At 41.4% G+C, this 15,693-nt stretch overlaps 1 protein-coding gene across 7 annotated transcripts in view; it reads left to right on the top strand.

The window, feature by feature from the left end:
• Positions 1-2,237: 2,237 nt before the first annotated feature.
• The window catches only part of NCAM1 (neural cell adhesion molecule 1), a 140,793-nt gene continuing 127,337 nt past the window's right edge, over positions 2,238-15,693 (top strand). For 3 of the 7 annotated variants that reach the window (XM_075774800.1, XM_075774805.1, XM_075774802.1), the window contains exon 1: positions 2,638-2,894. In XM_075774800.1, coding sequence (XP_075630915.1) covers positions 2,843-2,894 — 52 coding nt within the window. In that variant the 5' untranslated portion in view covers positions 2,638-2,842. Of the gene's footprint in view, positions 2,895-15,693 lie in introns of all 7 variants that reach the window. The other 4 variants (XM_075774801.1, XM_075774803.1, XM_075774799.1 and 1 more) reach the window with 3 other exon arrangements.

Below are 15,693 nucleotides of genomic sequence, written 5' to 3' on the forward strand. Positions count from 1 at the left end.
GAATGCTATAAATGTAATTTTTACAGGGTAGCTGTCTATCTAGATGTTCTTTGTAGTGAATGGAAAGAAACAGACACTTGTGTAAGGCTTCTGGGAACTAGAAGTAATTCTGCAAACTATTTCTGACAGTACTAGTAACAGTATGACAACTCAGTCTCTTTTCTCTGTGGTAAATGATTGGGCATTAATCTGGCTGATTGCAAAAGAGTTTATCTAATTGCTCAGAGTAGAGACTCAGGAATTCTCTAATGCCACAAATCCAGCTGGTAGAGCTGATATTAAAAAAAAAAAAAAAGACCACATCTCATGAAATCATGTTTTGTTATGCTCTGGGGTTAGTTTTTTCAGGGCAAGCTCACTGAGAAAGTTGATGGCAGAGAGGAAGGGGGACCAAGGAGCAGCAGATGGCTTGCCACTAGTTCATCTGCATTTGTCAACCAGCAGTTGAAAGGATGGAGAAACAAGGAGGGAGCCTTGCAAGATGTTCTGGTTTGATGGATGATAGAGATCCTGTGCCTCTCCTCTACAGCCCCTAGTTGATTTAATCTGCTAAAGTTGTGTAATAATTGATGTAAACCCAGTGCACTCTATGATAAGAGGAAAAGTGTCTAATATGTTTCCAGAAATTGGCTATTTTCAGGATAAAGGATGCTGTTTCTTCTGAAGGTTTTTATCCCAAACAAATAGCCATAGTGAGAGGTTGGCTTTCTATTCCAAAATGGTCTGAGCTGAGCATCTGTATGACCTGAAACACTGTAAATTAATATTGGCATCTTCCTGGATGAGCGATCTTACGTTAAGAGGGAGGGGATACACAGTCCAAGGCAAGTCTGCAGGATAGTGGGGATTGGTGTGAACTGGGAAAGCCAAGAAGGAGTTGAGTAATAGCATGTGGCATGGTTGAGCAAGGTTGCTTTCTGCAGATAATCAATCCAATATGAGGCCATAGTCTAGACAGACCAAAGGAGCAGAGAACGCATGTTTTCAATCACAGTGCAGTAAGTAATTTTGTTTTTTCTTTTAGAGAAGGATTTTTATAAATTGAAAGGGGGAAGGGATTTCTCAAACAGAAAAGGATAAAATAGAAGAATATGATGTGGCCTAGAATGATCCTTTAGACCACTCACAGCAAAATACTGGAATGGATTGACTATATTAAAATATTGTTGAAATACTGGTGTCAAATTGTATTCAAATGGTATTGTTTCTTTAAGTTATCTTCTGCCTAAATGGTTCCTACTTGGCAGTTTTCTGCTAATAAAGTCTCTGTGTCATTAGAAGTCCTTACGTGTTCACAATAACTCTAGGTATTTTGAATTTCACTTTAAAATAGCAGCTACGTATAGTCAACTAAGCCACATTATTTTGCATGTTATGACAAAGGTCTACTTCACTTGAAGTGCTTTTCTTAAAGCTAATGAAATGAAAGCACAGGTGTAGGCTATACCTGAATAAAATAAATGCTTTTTTTTTTTTTTTACCCTCTAAGAACCTTCTCTGCCTTACAGCACAGATCTCCTTGTTCACAGATCCCAAAACAAGTAAATACTATGCTCAAGTAATGAGGGCTCTCAATGATTCCTGTAGTTTGGGAAGGTGCTGGAGGAGCACTGTCAAAACATGATAATCTGAAAAAGACAGGCTTGGTTGATTGTAATGGAAATCTAGTTCAAAACTGATGCTTCACCATTACTTTTTTTACTATACACCCAGCACTGAATCCACATCATCTTTGGTACTGTGCCTGAGTGCCTAGCACCTCTCAGATCTTGAAGGAAGGAGAGTTCCTGCTGTGGGTGGTGGTGAAGACAACACGTTGGATGATGATATATTCCATATATACACATGAACAAACATGTAACTCATTGCAACAGCTATGATGTACAATCTGTGTGAGTTGAGGGTGACCGGAGGGGCAGGGTGGAGCCCTGTGAATGTAGGCTTAGCAGAAATGGCTCAAAAGGTGGGCAACCTCCTTCCTTCAGAGCTGGGTCTCCACAGAGCATCTCTTCACCCGTAGTTCCCCCTGGCTTCTGCCACAAGTCTTAGTTATGGCAAATGGTGTCTGTAGAAACTCCTGGATGTAGGAGTCCTGCTTAATGTGCTCTGTGATTTCTGAGCAAGCTCTGCACCCCTCATGCAAAAATGGAACAAAAGACCACCTGATGCATAGGGGATTGATAAAATAGTCTTCCCTTGCTCTGTTCCCCCCCCCCCCCCCCCGCCTTCCTGCAGGTACACCTTTGGGCAGGCGTTGGCCAAGCCACAAGGAACGTCCTTCCCAAATTCCCGCATGCCAGTTAATTCCTTAATTTCATCTTTGGCAATAAACCACCCCCAAAGTGGCCGCCGCTGCCCTGCCCCGAGTCTTAGCGCGCCTGGGCCCCGGGCGGCTCTTCCGCGGGCTGGGCGCCGGGCACGGCGCCGCGGCCGAACCGCCTCCGCGATCCGCGCCGCGTTTCGCAGGCGGCCGAGAGCGCACCTCGGCGTTTCCAGTCCCCCCCCGCGCGGCCTGCGCTGTACTACTTGAGGCGGACGCGAGTGGAAGAACACGGCGGTGCCACTCGCCGCGCGCGCGCGGCCGGCGGCGTAGGGATCCGGGCTGCGGTGCTGAGGCCGCCTGTCACTCAGCGCGGCGGCGCCGGGACGCGGCCGGGGCGCAGCCGGCAGAAGGCGGTGCGGGGAGTACGCGCGGTAACGGAGCCGGAGCGCGGCCGGCAGCGGCGAAGGAAGACGTGGGGAAAAAACCGGGAAAAACATAAAAGAAGCGAGCAGCGTTTCTTCCGAACTGCAGGGAAAGGCTATTTCACTGAGCGGCTCCCTCTCCCCCCAGCTGGCTGCGATGCTGCTAGCCACCGTGCTGCCCTGGACGTTGTTTTTGCTTGGAACCGCAGGTACGCCCGGGGCTGGGGCGGCGTAGTGCCGGGATCTGGTGGGGCGAACAATGGGGTCGGGCGGACCCCGCTGCCCTGCTGCCGGGCTTGGGGGGTGGGGGTGGAGGGAGACAGCCCATGGTAGGGTTCCCCTCCCCGGCCGCGCCCCGTGTGCGTGACGAGGTGGCTGTTTCGTGCACATTGTTCGCTGTCGCAGGAGCTGGAGGGGAAAGATGGCTCGGGCGGTGCAAATTTGACAGGAGAAAGCGAAGGGGGGGGTGGGGGGGTAGGTGAGGAGGGTGTGAGCGAGCGGCTGCTTCTGTGTTCTGGTGCTGCTGTCCGCGACAGGAGGAATCGCTGCTCCCGCGGGAGCCCACCTCCCCCAGGCTGGGGTTTCGGTGTGCTGTGAATCCCAGACAATGGAGATAGGGAAAGAGGAGGCGAGCGAAGCAGAGAGGATGCTACGTGCGCTGTGTTAATGGTGTCGCCGTGCGAGGAGGCGGTGGATTTTCGTTGTCGTGTCGATTTCGTTGTGAATATTGAAGATGCTACTGCGCTACGCAGCCGTGTCCGCCCCTCCACCCCCGCCCACCCTCCTTCTTGCAAGCGGTGCATGTGCGGGGCAGAAATTGCAGCGAACGCGGGGACGGAAGAGATGCGATCGCGGGGCTAAAGCAGCTGTTACAAAAAAAGAAAAAAAAAGGGGGGGGGGCGGAGCAAGACGGCTGGCAGTGGTGGGGAAAAGAGCCGGGGCGCTGCAGGAGGGGAACGGGGGGGCTCCCGACCGGGGGTGCGGGGCGGGGGCGCGGGCCGCGCGCCGCTGCCGTTAAGGGAGCGGCAGCCGGGCGCGAGCGCCCCTGCTCTCAGCGGGGGGAACGAACGGGGGACGGGAGGCGTCGACGGCGACCGCGGCCAATGGGGAATGGACAGCCCAGAGCGGGAGCGGCCGTTAGCCGCTTGGGTCGCCGACGTCCGTGACGGCCCGGTGCCCCGCCTGCCTGCCTCACCTGCCCCGGCCCGGGCCGCTCGCCTGGGGAAACGGCAGGTTGGTTGGGTGGGGTTACGGCCACACCTGTGCTGACACCGCCCTCTCCGCCAGTGCGACCGTGCTCCGCCCCGACGTGCCGCGTTCCTGTCGCTGTCCTTCAGCGAGCCTCGTTGCCCCAAACCCCTTGATCTGCGTTGTCCTTACGGGCACTCACGAGAAAGGGTTTCCCCAGGGCCTTCTGCGCCCACTATCCGCTATACCGCTGTTTCCTCTCTGTCCCGTCCTGCAGCTCATTAGCCGCTTTCCTTCCCTCCCCGCCCCCCCCCTCCCCCCCCCCGTTCTTTGCAAACAGCGTGGTCTAAAGCACCCGCACTGATTCTCCCTGCTGTCTTCACCTCAAAATTGTCGTTGCCTTTACTTCTTGCAGCCCTTTCTCAGCTCATCATTTCATAACTACTTCCCAATCACTGCTGCTGTTATTACAGTAAAGCTCCCTCTCTGTCCAGGTTCCTGCTCTCCTGGGGCAGCTCCTGTGCCCGTTTCTGTGTCCTTGCAATGTACCCCAGTGCCCTACTCCTTCCCATCACTGCTATTACAGATCTCACTGCACAGCTTCTTTTCACCCCTCGCTTCACTGCTGTCCTTAACTACCGTAACTCGTCACTGCCGTATTCCCATACTGATGATTCCTTATCTCCTTAAGCAATCACTTCTGCTGTAGCTCTGTCTGCTAACGTAGTAAAATTGCTGTCTTGTGGCTCAATTCCAGCTCCTGTCATGGCGGACCATTGCCACCAGTGTGCTCAAGTCTGTTGCCAAATCAAGCCACCTGTTTAATATCAGCACAACAGCCATTCTTAATGATACACAGCTCTCCTGTGTCATAAGCACTACTATATGGCTTCTCTTTATTATAATTTAAAATAAAATCTTACTGCTTATTAGAGGGTATATATAACAAATAAGGGAGGGAGGGTTGTCTTTCCATTTCCAGCACAGTTGTTCCCCATAGCCAGCTCTGCATCTGTCTCAGCCACGCCCTCTAATCACCATCTCTGCATACATTCTCGATCTCAACCATTATAAGACGCCAGACTACTGTGATTCCGTAGCTATCACCTCTCTGATACATTCACACAGGCTTTCTCGGCTGTGGGAGGGGAGAATAAAGCATTTATTTTTTTTCAGGGGAAATAGATGGGAGTAAGAAAAGAAAAATTATCTGCATATCATCTGTTGCCCCACTCAAATACATGTTTATCCAATAATAATAATTATGGATGTGTAGAGTGCCTAGGGAGCTGCACAGCTGGAACTGGACTGTTAAATCAGCATAAAATGGAGCATACAAAACCCAAATAAAATATTAAAAAGCTAGAACAAAGCAGCAGCACTGTTTATGGTAAAAGCAGCACCCAGCACATCAGTTATGCTTTCCACACTAAAGGATGCTTTGGTCTGCTAAAGCTTGTACCTTTTTTTCCCAGCTGACCTCACCACAGTTTGTGATGGGGGAGAAAGGCTATTGCTTTGGAAGCAATGATATTGAAGGAGATGTCAGTGAAAGAGGGGGAGCAGCTATGATGATGGTAATAAAGAAACCCTAACTACAGCTTTACAGTAGCTTAAATGTAAGAGGAGGCGAGAAGATAGATGCTTATTAGAGAAGAATCCCTGAAGAGACTGTTGTCTGAGCAACAGTTACGTGGTAGGTTCAGAACAAAAGCGTGCTTTTACATCTTTTAGGATAATTCCATATTTTGCATGTATCCCTGTGGCCTGTGATAGTGGGGATTTATTTAGTCTACTATTAAATGAAAGCATTGCTCTTATAATTTAGAAGCTAATTTGTAAACACAGCAGATGGCTCATCTCCTTTCATTTGCATCCTGAGAACTATGGTTTCTTAAATAATATAGGGTATTTTGTATAAAACTTATCCTCTTGACGTACGAACTTGAAAAGTCCTGACTTGACTGTTGGATTTTTTGGGGTGGGTTTTTTTGTGGGTTGTTTTTATTTGATTGATTGTTTTGGGTTTTTAGGACATTTAATATCATAGTAATTTAATGAATAGCCAGTTTCTAAGTGTTAAAGATTGTGGCTGCTCTCCAGACTGAAAGTGCCTTCACTTTTCTTGGCTGATCTCCAGAAACATATTTTAATGATAGACTTTTCTGCCATTGGGTATAAGTGATTGGTTTCTTGTTAATAGAGAATGGCATGGGTGCTTTTGGGTTTTGCTTTTGTTTGTTTTTTTATTGGGTAAGGCCATGGGTTTGCCTTGACTGGCTGTCAGGAAAGCAGAACCAATTGATGGGGGAGGAGCAGGAGGGGATACTGCATCTGCTGCCATCAGTCTGCAAGGAACAGAAAAATAGCTCTAGTATGAGACAAAAGCACATTTTATTTCCTCATTTAAAAGGCCATCCTGCATTTTTACTCATTATTGAACACACTTGGTGATGCTGTTTATATGGCAAATGCACAATTCTAGATTTTTTGTTGGTTTTCTTGTGTGGATTTTGAAGCATTGGCTTTGCGGGGCAGTATACTTCAGTAGGATTTGATCTGTCAGTAACAATCCTGTTGTACTCTAACTCACGACTTGCAAATAGTAAGACAGGTTTTATGAACATCCCACAATGTCTGTGTAAGCAGACTGGGAGAAGCTGTCTTCTTTGGGAGTATGTATCACAGCTTTTATGCAGGGAACTATCAGAAATTCAAGTGGGGCTGTTACTGTATTTTTCAAGTGCACTGAAAAGGTGGTGTCTTTGTTGTTTTCCCAATTCTATACCCTCACAAAGATCGGCAATGTGAGATAAAATAAGTAAAGCAACTCAATTGTAAATATAAAAGTTTGAAAACAATCAGAGAACAAAATTTGTGTTGATTGTCTTCTGTAATAGCTTTCTATAACACGGAGAATGTCTGGGAGAAGCTTTGCTGAGGGTGTGTCCGTGAAGAGAACTACAGCTCCCAGGCATCTCCACTTTCCTGAATGGTGTCTTTTGCGCATGTTTTCATAGGACTAGATGTGTCGATTTTCATCACAACACCCTCAAGTCCTGGAGGGGAAAAAAAGACCCACCAGGCAAATAGACTTTGAGACATAAAAATCACAGAAGCAAATTTGAAGGTCAGATCTATGCTGGCTCTGGCTTCTTTTGTTTAGGAAAACACATTACCATCGTTTAAAGCCCTTGCTGATGCAAAGGGATGTAAATTAGGTGGGTTTGGCGGTAGTGCCATTATGCCCTTTCAGTTCATGGTGTTGAAATGCAGCTTCCCCACTGCAGCTGCTCATTAGGAACGTTGCCTTTTGAAGTTAGCATGAGAGCCAAATGGCGGGCTTTCAGGCCCTTCTGATACGTTGCATTTACAAGTGTCCTAGGCATTCTCTGCTAAGTACTGGAATGACGTTTTTAGTTTACAATATAGGTGCCTAAAGAAAGTGGAATAGATAAAAAAATCAAGGATAAACTTCAGATTAAAACAATTTTTTCGCTTACAGTTCAAATCTAATAGCTTCCACTGTATCTGTCTAAGATGATGATCAGAAGCCAGATAATTGTCTCCATACAGTGAATCATACCTGCAGCTTCTAGACCTTCCAGGGATAAATGAAAGAAAAGCTTGTGCCAAAACACGTTGAGGTGTATAGGGTAGATGATGATGATGATGTATTTGAAAATGCCTGACGCTGCCTGACAGCTTCCGTTATAGCATTTTTTGAACCTCGATAAGGGCTTTGGCATCTGAGGTTGCTTTTGTTTTATCACAAGCAATATATGTATTACAGCTACTTTAGCAAAGCTATTGTTTGGACAAATGTAGAACATCAATAGCCGTGTCCTGAGAACTTCAGATCTTTAGGCAGCTGCTGATGGAAAAGCTGGCTTTTGGGGAATAGCTAGCAATGAAAGGTTTATCCTGCTAAGCAAGTGCAAATTGCTTTAAGATATCAGACTCCTTCTCTGAAGAAGAAGGAGCTGTGGAGTATATTCATATAGCACTGTGCTTAATAGCTGGATGAGTTATCCAAATTCTTAAGGCATCATACTTAAAAAGTGAACAATTAGTGTGGATATCTAGTAATCATTTAGACCTGCGTATTTGCAGCAGAAACAAGTGACCCATGTTACATTTGAAGAAAACTAGGTGTTTGAGCCTGAAGATTAATATCTCAACTTTCTACTGTGGGTTCAAAATTAGACCTCAGAATTGAAAATGAGGGAGAAGAGATTTTTCAGCTTGAGTCTATAGTTGTTCACTTTTTCTGCAGTGCAGGTTCTGTGTTTCTTCCCTGTCCAGATAAGGTACTAAAGGTCTGTAAGGCTCTGACTGTCCACAGAAGTCAGTAGTAAACTTGGCATCAGTTGGCTTAAAGCCAGGTCACAGAGGGACCCAGAACCAGGGAATGGTAGAAACTGATCCTACAACTATTTCTGCTAGCAATTTGTTATGGCAGGGCTGAAGCCCTATATCTGTAAATCTGATGCAAGAAAATTAAGTTTGGGCTAGAGACAGTAATGGGATACATGTCGTAGTTGATCCTTTAGCTATTTGCATCCTAGATCTTATGACAAGACAGCTACAGAGATCTTCAGGGTGCGTTGTGAAAACTGCGAGTCGCCTGATTTAGTACAGACTTGGTAGAATGATGTGGAAAATAATTTGGAAATGAGTTGAAATGGTTAATCTCTTAGAACAGAGAGACCATTTGATTTATTTTGAGTTAAAACAAATATCCATCACCTTGTCAGGTTATTGTTTGCCAGGACAGAATGCTTGTAAAGTCTTGGCTGTTTTAAGTATTCCAGAACTGTCAGTTTCATAATGTCTTGAATAAAAATATTTTTTTTTCTTTATAGATAAGTTTTTAAGACTGTTACAACAATTTGGTCTTTGTAAATCAAGGTAGATACTTTTCATAATTTGTTACTGATTTTAAAAGTAGGCAAGACAGACTGATTTTTTTTTAAAATCCATCTACTCAACACTAATGAGGCCACATCTGGAGAGCTGTGTTCAATTCTGGGCTCCCCAGTACAAAAACAGATACAGAGTTAGTGGTGTGAGTCCACTGAAGGGCCACAAAGATGGTGAAGGGACTGGAGCATCTTTTGTAAGAGGAGAGGCTGAGAAAGGCTGAGACTGTTTAGACTGGCAAAGAGGAGACTAGAGGGGATCTCAATCAAAGTAGATAAATACATGATGGGAGGGAGTGAAGAAGGAAACCAGGCTTTCCTCAGTGATGCCCAGTGACAGGGCAAGAGACAGTGGGCACAAATCGGACTACAGGAAATCCTATCTGAACGTGAGAAAACAGAACAAACCCTTTGTTAATTATTATTTTTTTTTAATTTATATTTTTATTGTGAGGGTGGCAGTTGAATCCTGGAAGAGGTTGCCCAGAGAGACTGTGGAGCCGCCATCTATGGAGGCATTCAAAACCCATGTGGGCTGACTCCTGGGTAACCTGCTGTAGCTGCCTCCCCCTCTTGGACTAGGTGATCTCAAAAGGTCCCTTCCAATCTCAATGATTTTGTGATTTTTGGTACAGCTGCTGCTATGAAAAATAGCTATAGTAGATGCTTCTTTAAATATTTTATTTACTTTTTCATTTTTGTATGTTAGTGATATGTATCAACCTTGAAGTATTTAAGATTGTTAATTGTTGGTTACTGGTTTATGTTTAATAATAATTTACAATGTTGGTTAACTTGAAATGCCTTTCCAAAGATGTGAAAGGGAGTGTTTAAACCTGTGTGAAAAGGTTGGGAAGTGTGTGAAATATAGAATAAGAAATGAGTTAGTTAACATATTAGTTATGTTAGTTAACATATTAGTTAACATATTCACACTGGGCAGAGTATGGTATATCGGCACTTGAAATGAAAGGTCCTTTCCATAGGAGAGTCCTGGCTGAGTTGTACATAAAAAGTGTGGTTGACTGGGTGATAACTAATGACTATTTTTAGTGATGAAAAGTTTATACAATGGAAATGGGAAATTGATGTCTCCAAATCTTCATGGACTTTTCTGGATGTTTCATGTATTGTATCTCTTGTCCCAAAAGCAACTATATAAAAAAAATACTTTAAATGTTACTGGAACTGCAATATGTTCATACAGAAGTTAGTTAATTGTCACTGAAATTAGTCTGTAATATTATAAACTTTCTTGTTCTATTTTAAAAAAACCCTAAAGATTTCTTTAAAAAAAAAAAAGTTGCAGTAATTTGTAGTGGGTTTTAAATGCAGTCTGTTTAACATGAAGGTTGATACACATCGAGGATTCAAAAATTTTAAAATCTTATTTTTTGCAGTGCCTTCATAGCTAGGCTATATTCAAGGCTGCATTTAAATATGATACAAAAGATGAACAGCCAATTTGGTGTTGTTTACACAACATTGGCAAATTGGTCTTAATGTGTGGTATTATTGCATAATCTTATGTTTAAAATAAACACTGGAAATAATTGAAGAAACCACAGAATTTGGAAATGCTTGTTGGTGGTTCTTCACATCCCACTAAAAAGCAGGCTGTCTTTGCATATTAATCAGTCTTTCAAAGGAAGTTTGCCTTATTTGCATTGTGCATGCACTGAGGAGTCCCATAGTGTGCCTGAGAAAAAAAGGGGGGGGGAATGGGAATTGTTGTTCTCAAAAGGGTTTTTATTCCATTCAAGTGGAAAGATTGAATGCAGGAGAATTAGCACAGTGTTTTGTGGAAGAACAGTCCCATTTGGTCATGGCATTTCATGTGGAGCAGTCCTGGCTTGTAAGAAGTCTGAACACTAGGAGTAGGGTTAAGAGGGGAGTAACTCATCATTGTATGATGTAATCTACAGGATGTAAGATACTCTCAGTTAAATGTACAAATACTCTGTGGATTATCAGGCAATTAGGATTTAAAATAAAATATTGGTGAAATGTCTAGTGTTTGCCCTTTATGAATACAGTGGCCAAAACTCTAGGCCTTGATTGATACCTTTGGAAAACGTGGAAGATGTAAAGATTGGCGAAATGTTCAAGTTACATAAGTTTTGGAATAACAAGATTTCTTAGGCCTATGTCACTCCTCTGGTGGTAATGTGGTTTTACATTACTTCAGCCATTACTTTGGAGCAATGTGGGGTGATGTGTTAACAAGTCTTCTGTTCTGGCTGCAAATCCCGGAAAGATGAGCTTTTCTGTTATTTTTTGCATTAGACATGCTTGTATAAGCAAGGAGGGTGTCTGTCAGACTCAAAAAATCTCAAATCTTTTTATTCTGAGATTTTGAAACACGACTTTTAGGGAATAGTAGAGATGTGATGAGTGATAGCTCTCAAACTCTTTTGCTTGCTATCCAAAATGAGAAGATGTACAGATAAAATACATATGTATATATATGTAGTACACTATAGTGGGATTTTTTTATTTTCAAAAGGAGCTGTGGCACAATGAGTAAGAGTATTGGCTTGCAAATTGAGTCTGTGATTGTGGTGGTTATGAGTAGCTTTATCAACAGCTTCTGTTGTAAGTACAGGTGAAACCTAATCTATTCCTGTGGTGACACTGTTTCTGCTGAAGGCAATGGAGAAATAAAGACATCTGTTGGAGGAAGAAACTCAGACAACTAATATAATCACTGTACTTTGCAAATCCAAAGACGTTATCATATGTTTGTACTTAATAATATTGAGCTCTGCTGTTTGCTGAAGTCCTTGGTATCTTTTTTTCTTTTGCTTATCCTTGCATTATCAACTACTTGGGCATATTTTCTTACACTGAAATAACTTTGTTCTGCTAGAAAAATATCAGATAGTTTCCTTTTCGTGTGAAATTCACAAGGTTCCGAATGAAGTAATGTAAACCAGCAGGGGTTTTAGAAATGGTTATCCAGTGAACTAAAGAGAGCAGAAAAATTGAGTGTTGATGTTGTGGTTGCAGTAAGTTTCATTCTTACTTGAAAAAGTCTTTCTAGAAATTAATCACAGGAACGGGGCTTTTGGTGTTTTTACTATTGCCATCTGTAATACAAAATGGTGTCTCTTTAACTGAACAAAGAGTTCATGTTTTTGTTGTTGTGAACACGAGGAATTTTTGTGTAAATTTGGTAACGCCATTAATGCAAGAAGACAGGAAGAGCATTCTTCTGATAAACTTCCACAGTTTTTTGTATTTTAATGAGAATGGTTGGGTTGATGGTGTATGCGTGCAAGTGCATGTATTCTAGGGTTGAAATGAAAGATTTTCACAATGTATGAAAGCTTTGCCTGTATGGTGGTGTGGTTACCACACCTACACAGTCAAAAGGAAAAAAAAAACCAAAACCAAAACCAACCATCAATGCAATACACTTTCCATTACCTAGCACATTTATTTTCTTTGTATGTTTTATATAAAGCACATTGCACTTCCAGTGTTTAGTGGTTAAGTGTAGTAGCAAATAATATATACAACTAGTATATATTATATATATTATAGTGTTCATGTTATATTTCCATCTGTCATGCATTTTAATGATAGCTGCCATAATATGTAGTTGTTGAATTGTTGTGCAAGCTGTGGCATTGTTATGATAAAACAATGCACTTATGCAGTGCACTTCTGTGTATACTTTGAAAGCCTTATAAATAACCCTTTTTAAACTTTCTCTCTAGCTGTGAGTATAAGTAACACTTATCAATGTGCTTAAAACATTCATTTTGTGCAGTTCGGGGTCTAGCATGCAAAATGCATGTTCACAGTATTGGCTAATTATAATTTTTCAAGAACTTCATCTTGTGTTTTTGCATATGTTAATACTGAGAGTAACAGTCATTAGTCACTTGTTTATACCATTTTAGAGAAATATAATCAACAGCTGCTTGTTCAAGTAACTTACTAAATTATTATAAGCCTGCAAAATTCAAAAGAAGAGACTACCGTAACCATATTTCAGTTCTAGTGTTTTCAAAAGATAATCCCTTAGAAGTATAACATGCTTTTAGGGATTGTGAACAGACATGCAGAATTACTCCATAGTCCCCTAAATCCTTTTGGAGTTTAATCTCTTCATGATCTGTGGGATGCAACTTGAAGGCGTTTAGCGTTTATTATATATTCCCTACTGGTTGGTATTTGTTAGGAAAAAAACCCCAGGCATATTGGAATACTATTAAGAAAATAAAATGTGTATATGCATTTACTGTGCAAGAACTAACAGATGCTAAGAAAGCTGTCGTAAATGACAATCTTAATGAGTACTATGAAGAGGTATGAATCCTATTTAGCTCTTCTTACTGTCATCACTAGAATTCTGGGTGGTCATTTGTCCCTTCTGTCATGATTGAACTGTAACTAGGTATATACCTTGTTTCAGATTTGTAAAGCTTGCTAGCATTTTTTTTGTTCTAGCTTTTGTCTTTCCACAGCTGGATACATACAAGAAAAAGAACATTATCTCTCAGTTCTGCAGCGACTGCTTGTTTATTATTGTGGGCATTTTGTATCTATAGTTTAAATGAAAGCTGATTGGCTCCAGAATTTTAGTCTTTAAGCTGAGTTTTGCTTAAGAGAACTCATTGGCCTGTAAGAAGAGGAATGACATATGGAATAGAGATTTAATTTAATATGGATTCACTTCCTAGCTTTGTCATTGGCATTTTTTGTGGAATAATTTTTCTTTTTTTTTCTGTAAAATGAATATTTCATAAAATACTTAATTTGTACAAGCAAATTTAGAGTAGTTTGTGCTTTACAGACAAAAATAGTGCAAAGAATGAAGTGCTGCAGTGTATGCTTCTGTTTGTATCTAGAAGACTGTCATTTTCTGCTTCAAGCTAGCATGAATGTTAGCTCTAGATTAAGGCTATACCGTGCAATGTTTCTGTTTAATAGAATAAAAGTTATTTTGTCTATGTATTTCTGTAGGTAGGATGATTTTATTCCTAGCGAAGAAGCGTGGTTTGTATGGTCATGATCTTGTTGAGCTTGTTTTTGCGTAGTATCAGTCATTAGGAGGTAAATCCTGCACTTAAGCATGTGTGCAAAGCTGTTACCTACATCAGTGATAGTCATACGTAATAGCCAGGAAGGAACCTGTCTCCCCTATCCTAAGGTACTGTACTGAGGGATCATGTCAAGTGGGCACCCTGTCAATATGGTTAGTGTGGCAAGCTCAGAGTGATCACTTGAGTAAAGATGAATGTAAATTGCAGACCAGCCAAAGACTGCACTTTTCAAGTAAGTGGGCATTCCTATGAGTTGAAATGAGTTGTGGTAATCTTTTGTACACCTGTTGAAAAAAAAAATAGGGATTTAAAAAAGAATAGGGATTTAATTGAAAGAGGAAGAAGGTAGCCTTATGTTTTCCATGTAGGACCTATCTTACTGCTCACACTAAAATTCAGTTGACCTACTGTTTCCAATAGTGATTTGCTGTGGGTGGCTAGGAAAAAGTACAGAAAATTTATGTATACAGTGATCTTTTCCTTGCTACACACTCTCAGCTCTTTTAAACAGTAGTACTGTTAGGTTTTAAAACATTAGTCTGTCAACATTTCATAGTATTTCACACTTACATTCTGTTCTGTTGTGAGAACAAAAATCCTCCTCTTATCACCAGCGTTACCAAGTAATGCATTAAACAAACTCATACCTGTCTGAGTCTTATTCTTTTACTCAGTCTCTCTGCCAGACGACAACTTGCAGTGTATTGAAGTGTTTTAATTGGACTCCTTTTTTTAAATATGCATTTTCTGAAGCAGTTACGTTTCCATTATATTGCTAGAAAGACATTGAATAATCAGGTTAAAAAGATGCTCTTTGTACTTGGAGCAAAAGCTATTGAAACAATATGTGAAGTATATTTACCTTGTATTTTTTCTGTATTCTATGCATAGTCACAGGGCAAACACGCTTCAAATATTTCTCTTTTTATCAATAGCAATGGTTTGTATTTGCTTATACAATAGTAGAAATAAACTTGTTAGACACGACCTTGTTGGTTTTGGGCTTGCATCATTTTATTGCTAAAATAATAACTTGTGGTAAATGAGAGAACTCTAAATGCTGTACCATTCTCATAATAGCAATAAATGAAAGCAGTCAATTTCTTTTTAATATGTACATTTACGTTTCTGATAATCTGTCTCTCTGTTTTACTTTCTGTCTACCTTTTGAAAATGTTAATCCCCAAAGAAAAGACTGAATATGCCAATTATCTATAGATGAAAGTCCTAGTGTATTCTGATTTCAGAACTTATTTTGGTTAAAAGAAACTGCCTATACATGGAGAATACTTGTTTTATGAGAATGGATCTAGATTTAAATGAAATTACAAACCAAGTGTGTACTGAGTCGTTGACCATTTTTGCTGCAGTTACCCATGAACTTAAGGTTCTGTTTTCTTGTAGCTTTGTAGCTAGTTGCAGTCATTGTGTCAGGTCTAGAGAATGATTAGTGCCGTATTCAGAAGCTTTTGCGTATTCCTAGTAGGTGTTTCTCAAGAACCTGAATTGGTACATGCAAATAAGACTTGAGATAAAAATAGCAAATCCCACTTAATTCACAGCAAAACACACTTATTTTGTGTGTTAAGGCACTGCATTATTTATGTATTTTTGCAGTTTCTTTTGTGTGCAAATGCAGTTGTGATTTATGGTTTATAGGGACATACAGAAGTATCTGCAAGTATTAAAAAATAGAGGATAAGGATATTTTCTTATCAAGTGAATGCTTTTATCTTAACTCCTTTTTCTTGAAGATTGCAGTGAGTAGTAGGACCAGAAGAATTTAGTTGAAGTGGTGAGTGAAAGCAATGCTGCTCATTCCCTTGGAATTTAGCACTTTAAAT

The sequence above is a fragment of the Balearica regulorum genome, chromosome 23, assembly GCF_011004875.1.
Source record: "Balearica regulorum gibbericeps isolate bBalReg1 chromosome 23, bBalReg1.pri, whole genome shotgun sequence".
In the NCBI taxonomy this organism is placed as follows: domain Eukaryota; kingdom Metazoa; phylum Chordata; class Aves; order Gruiformes; family Gruidae; genus Balearica; species Balearica regulorum.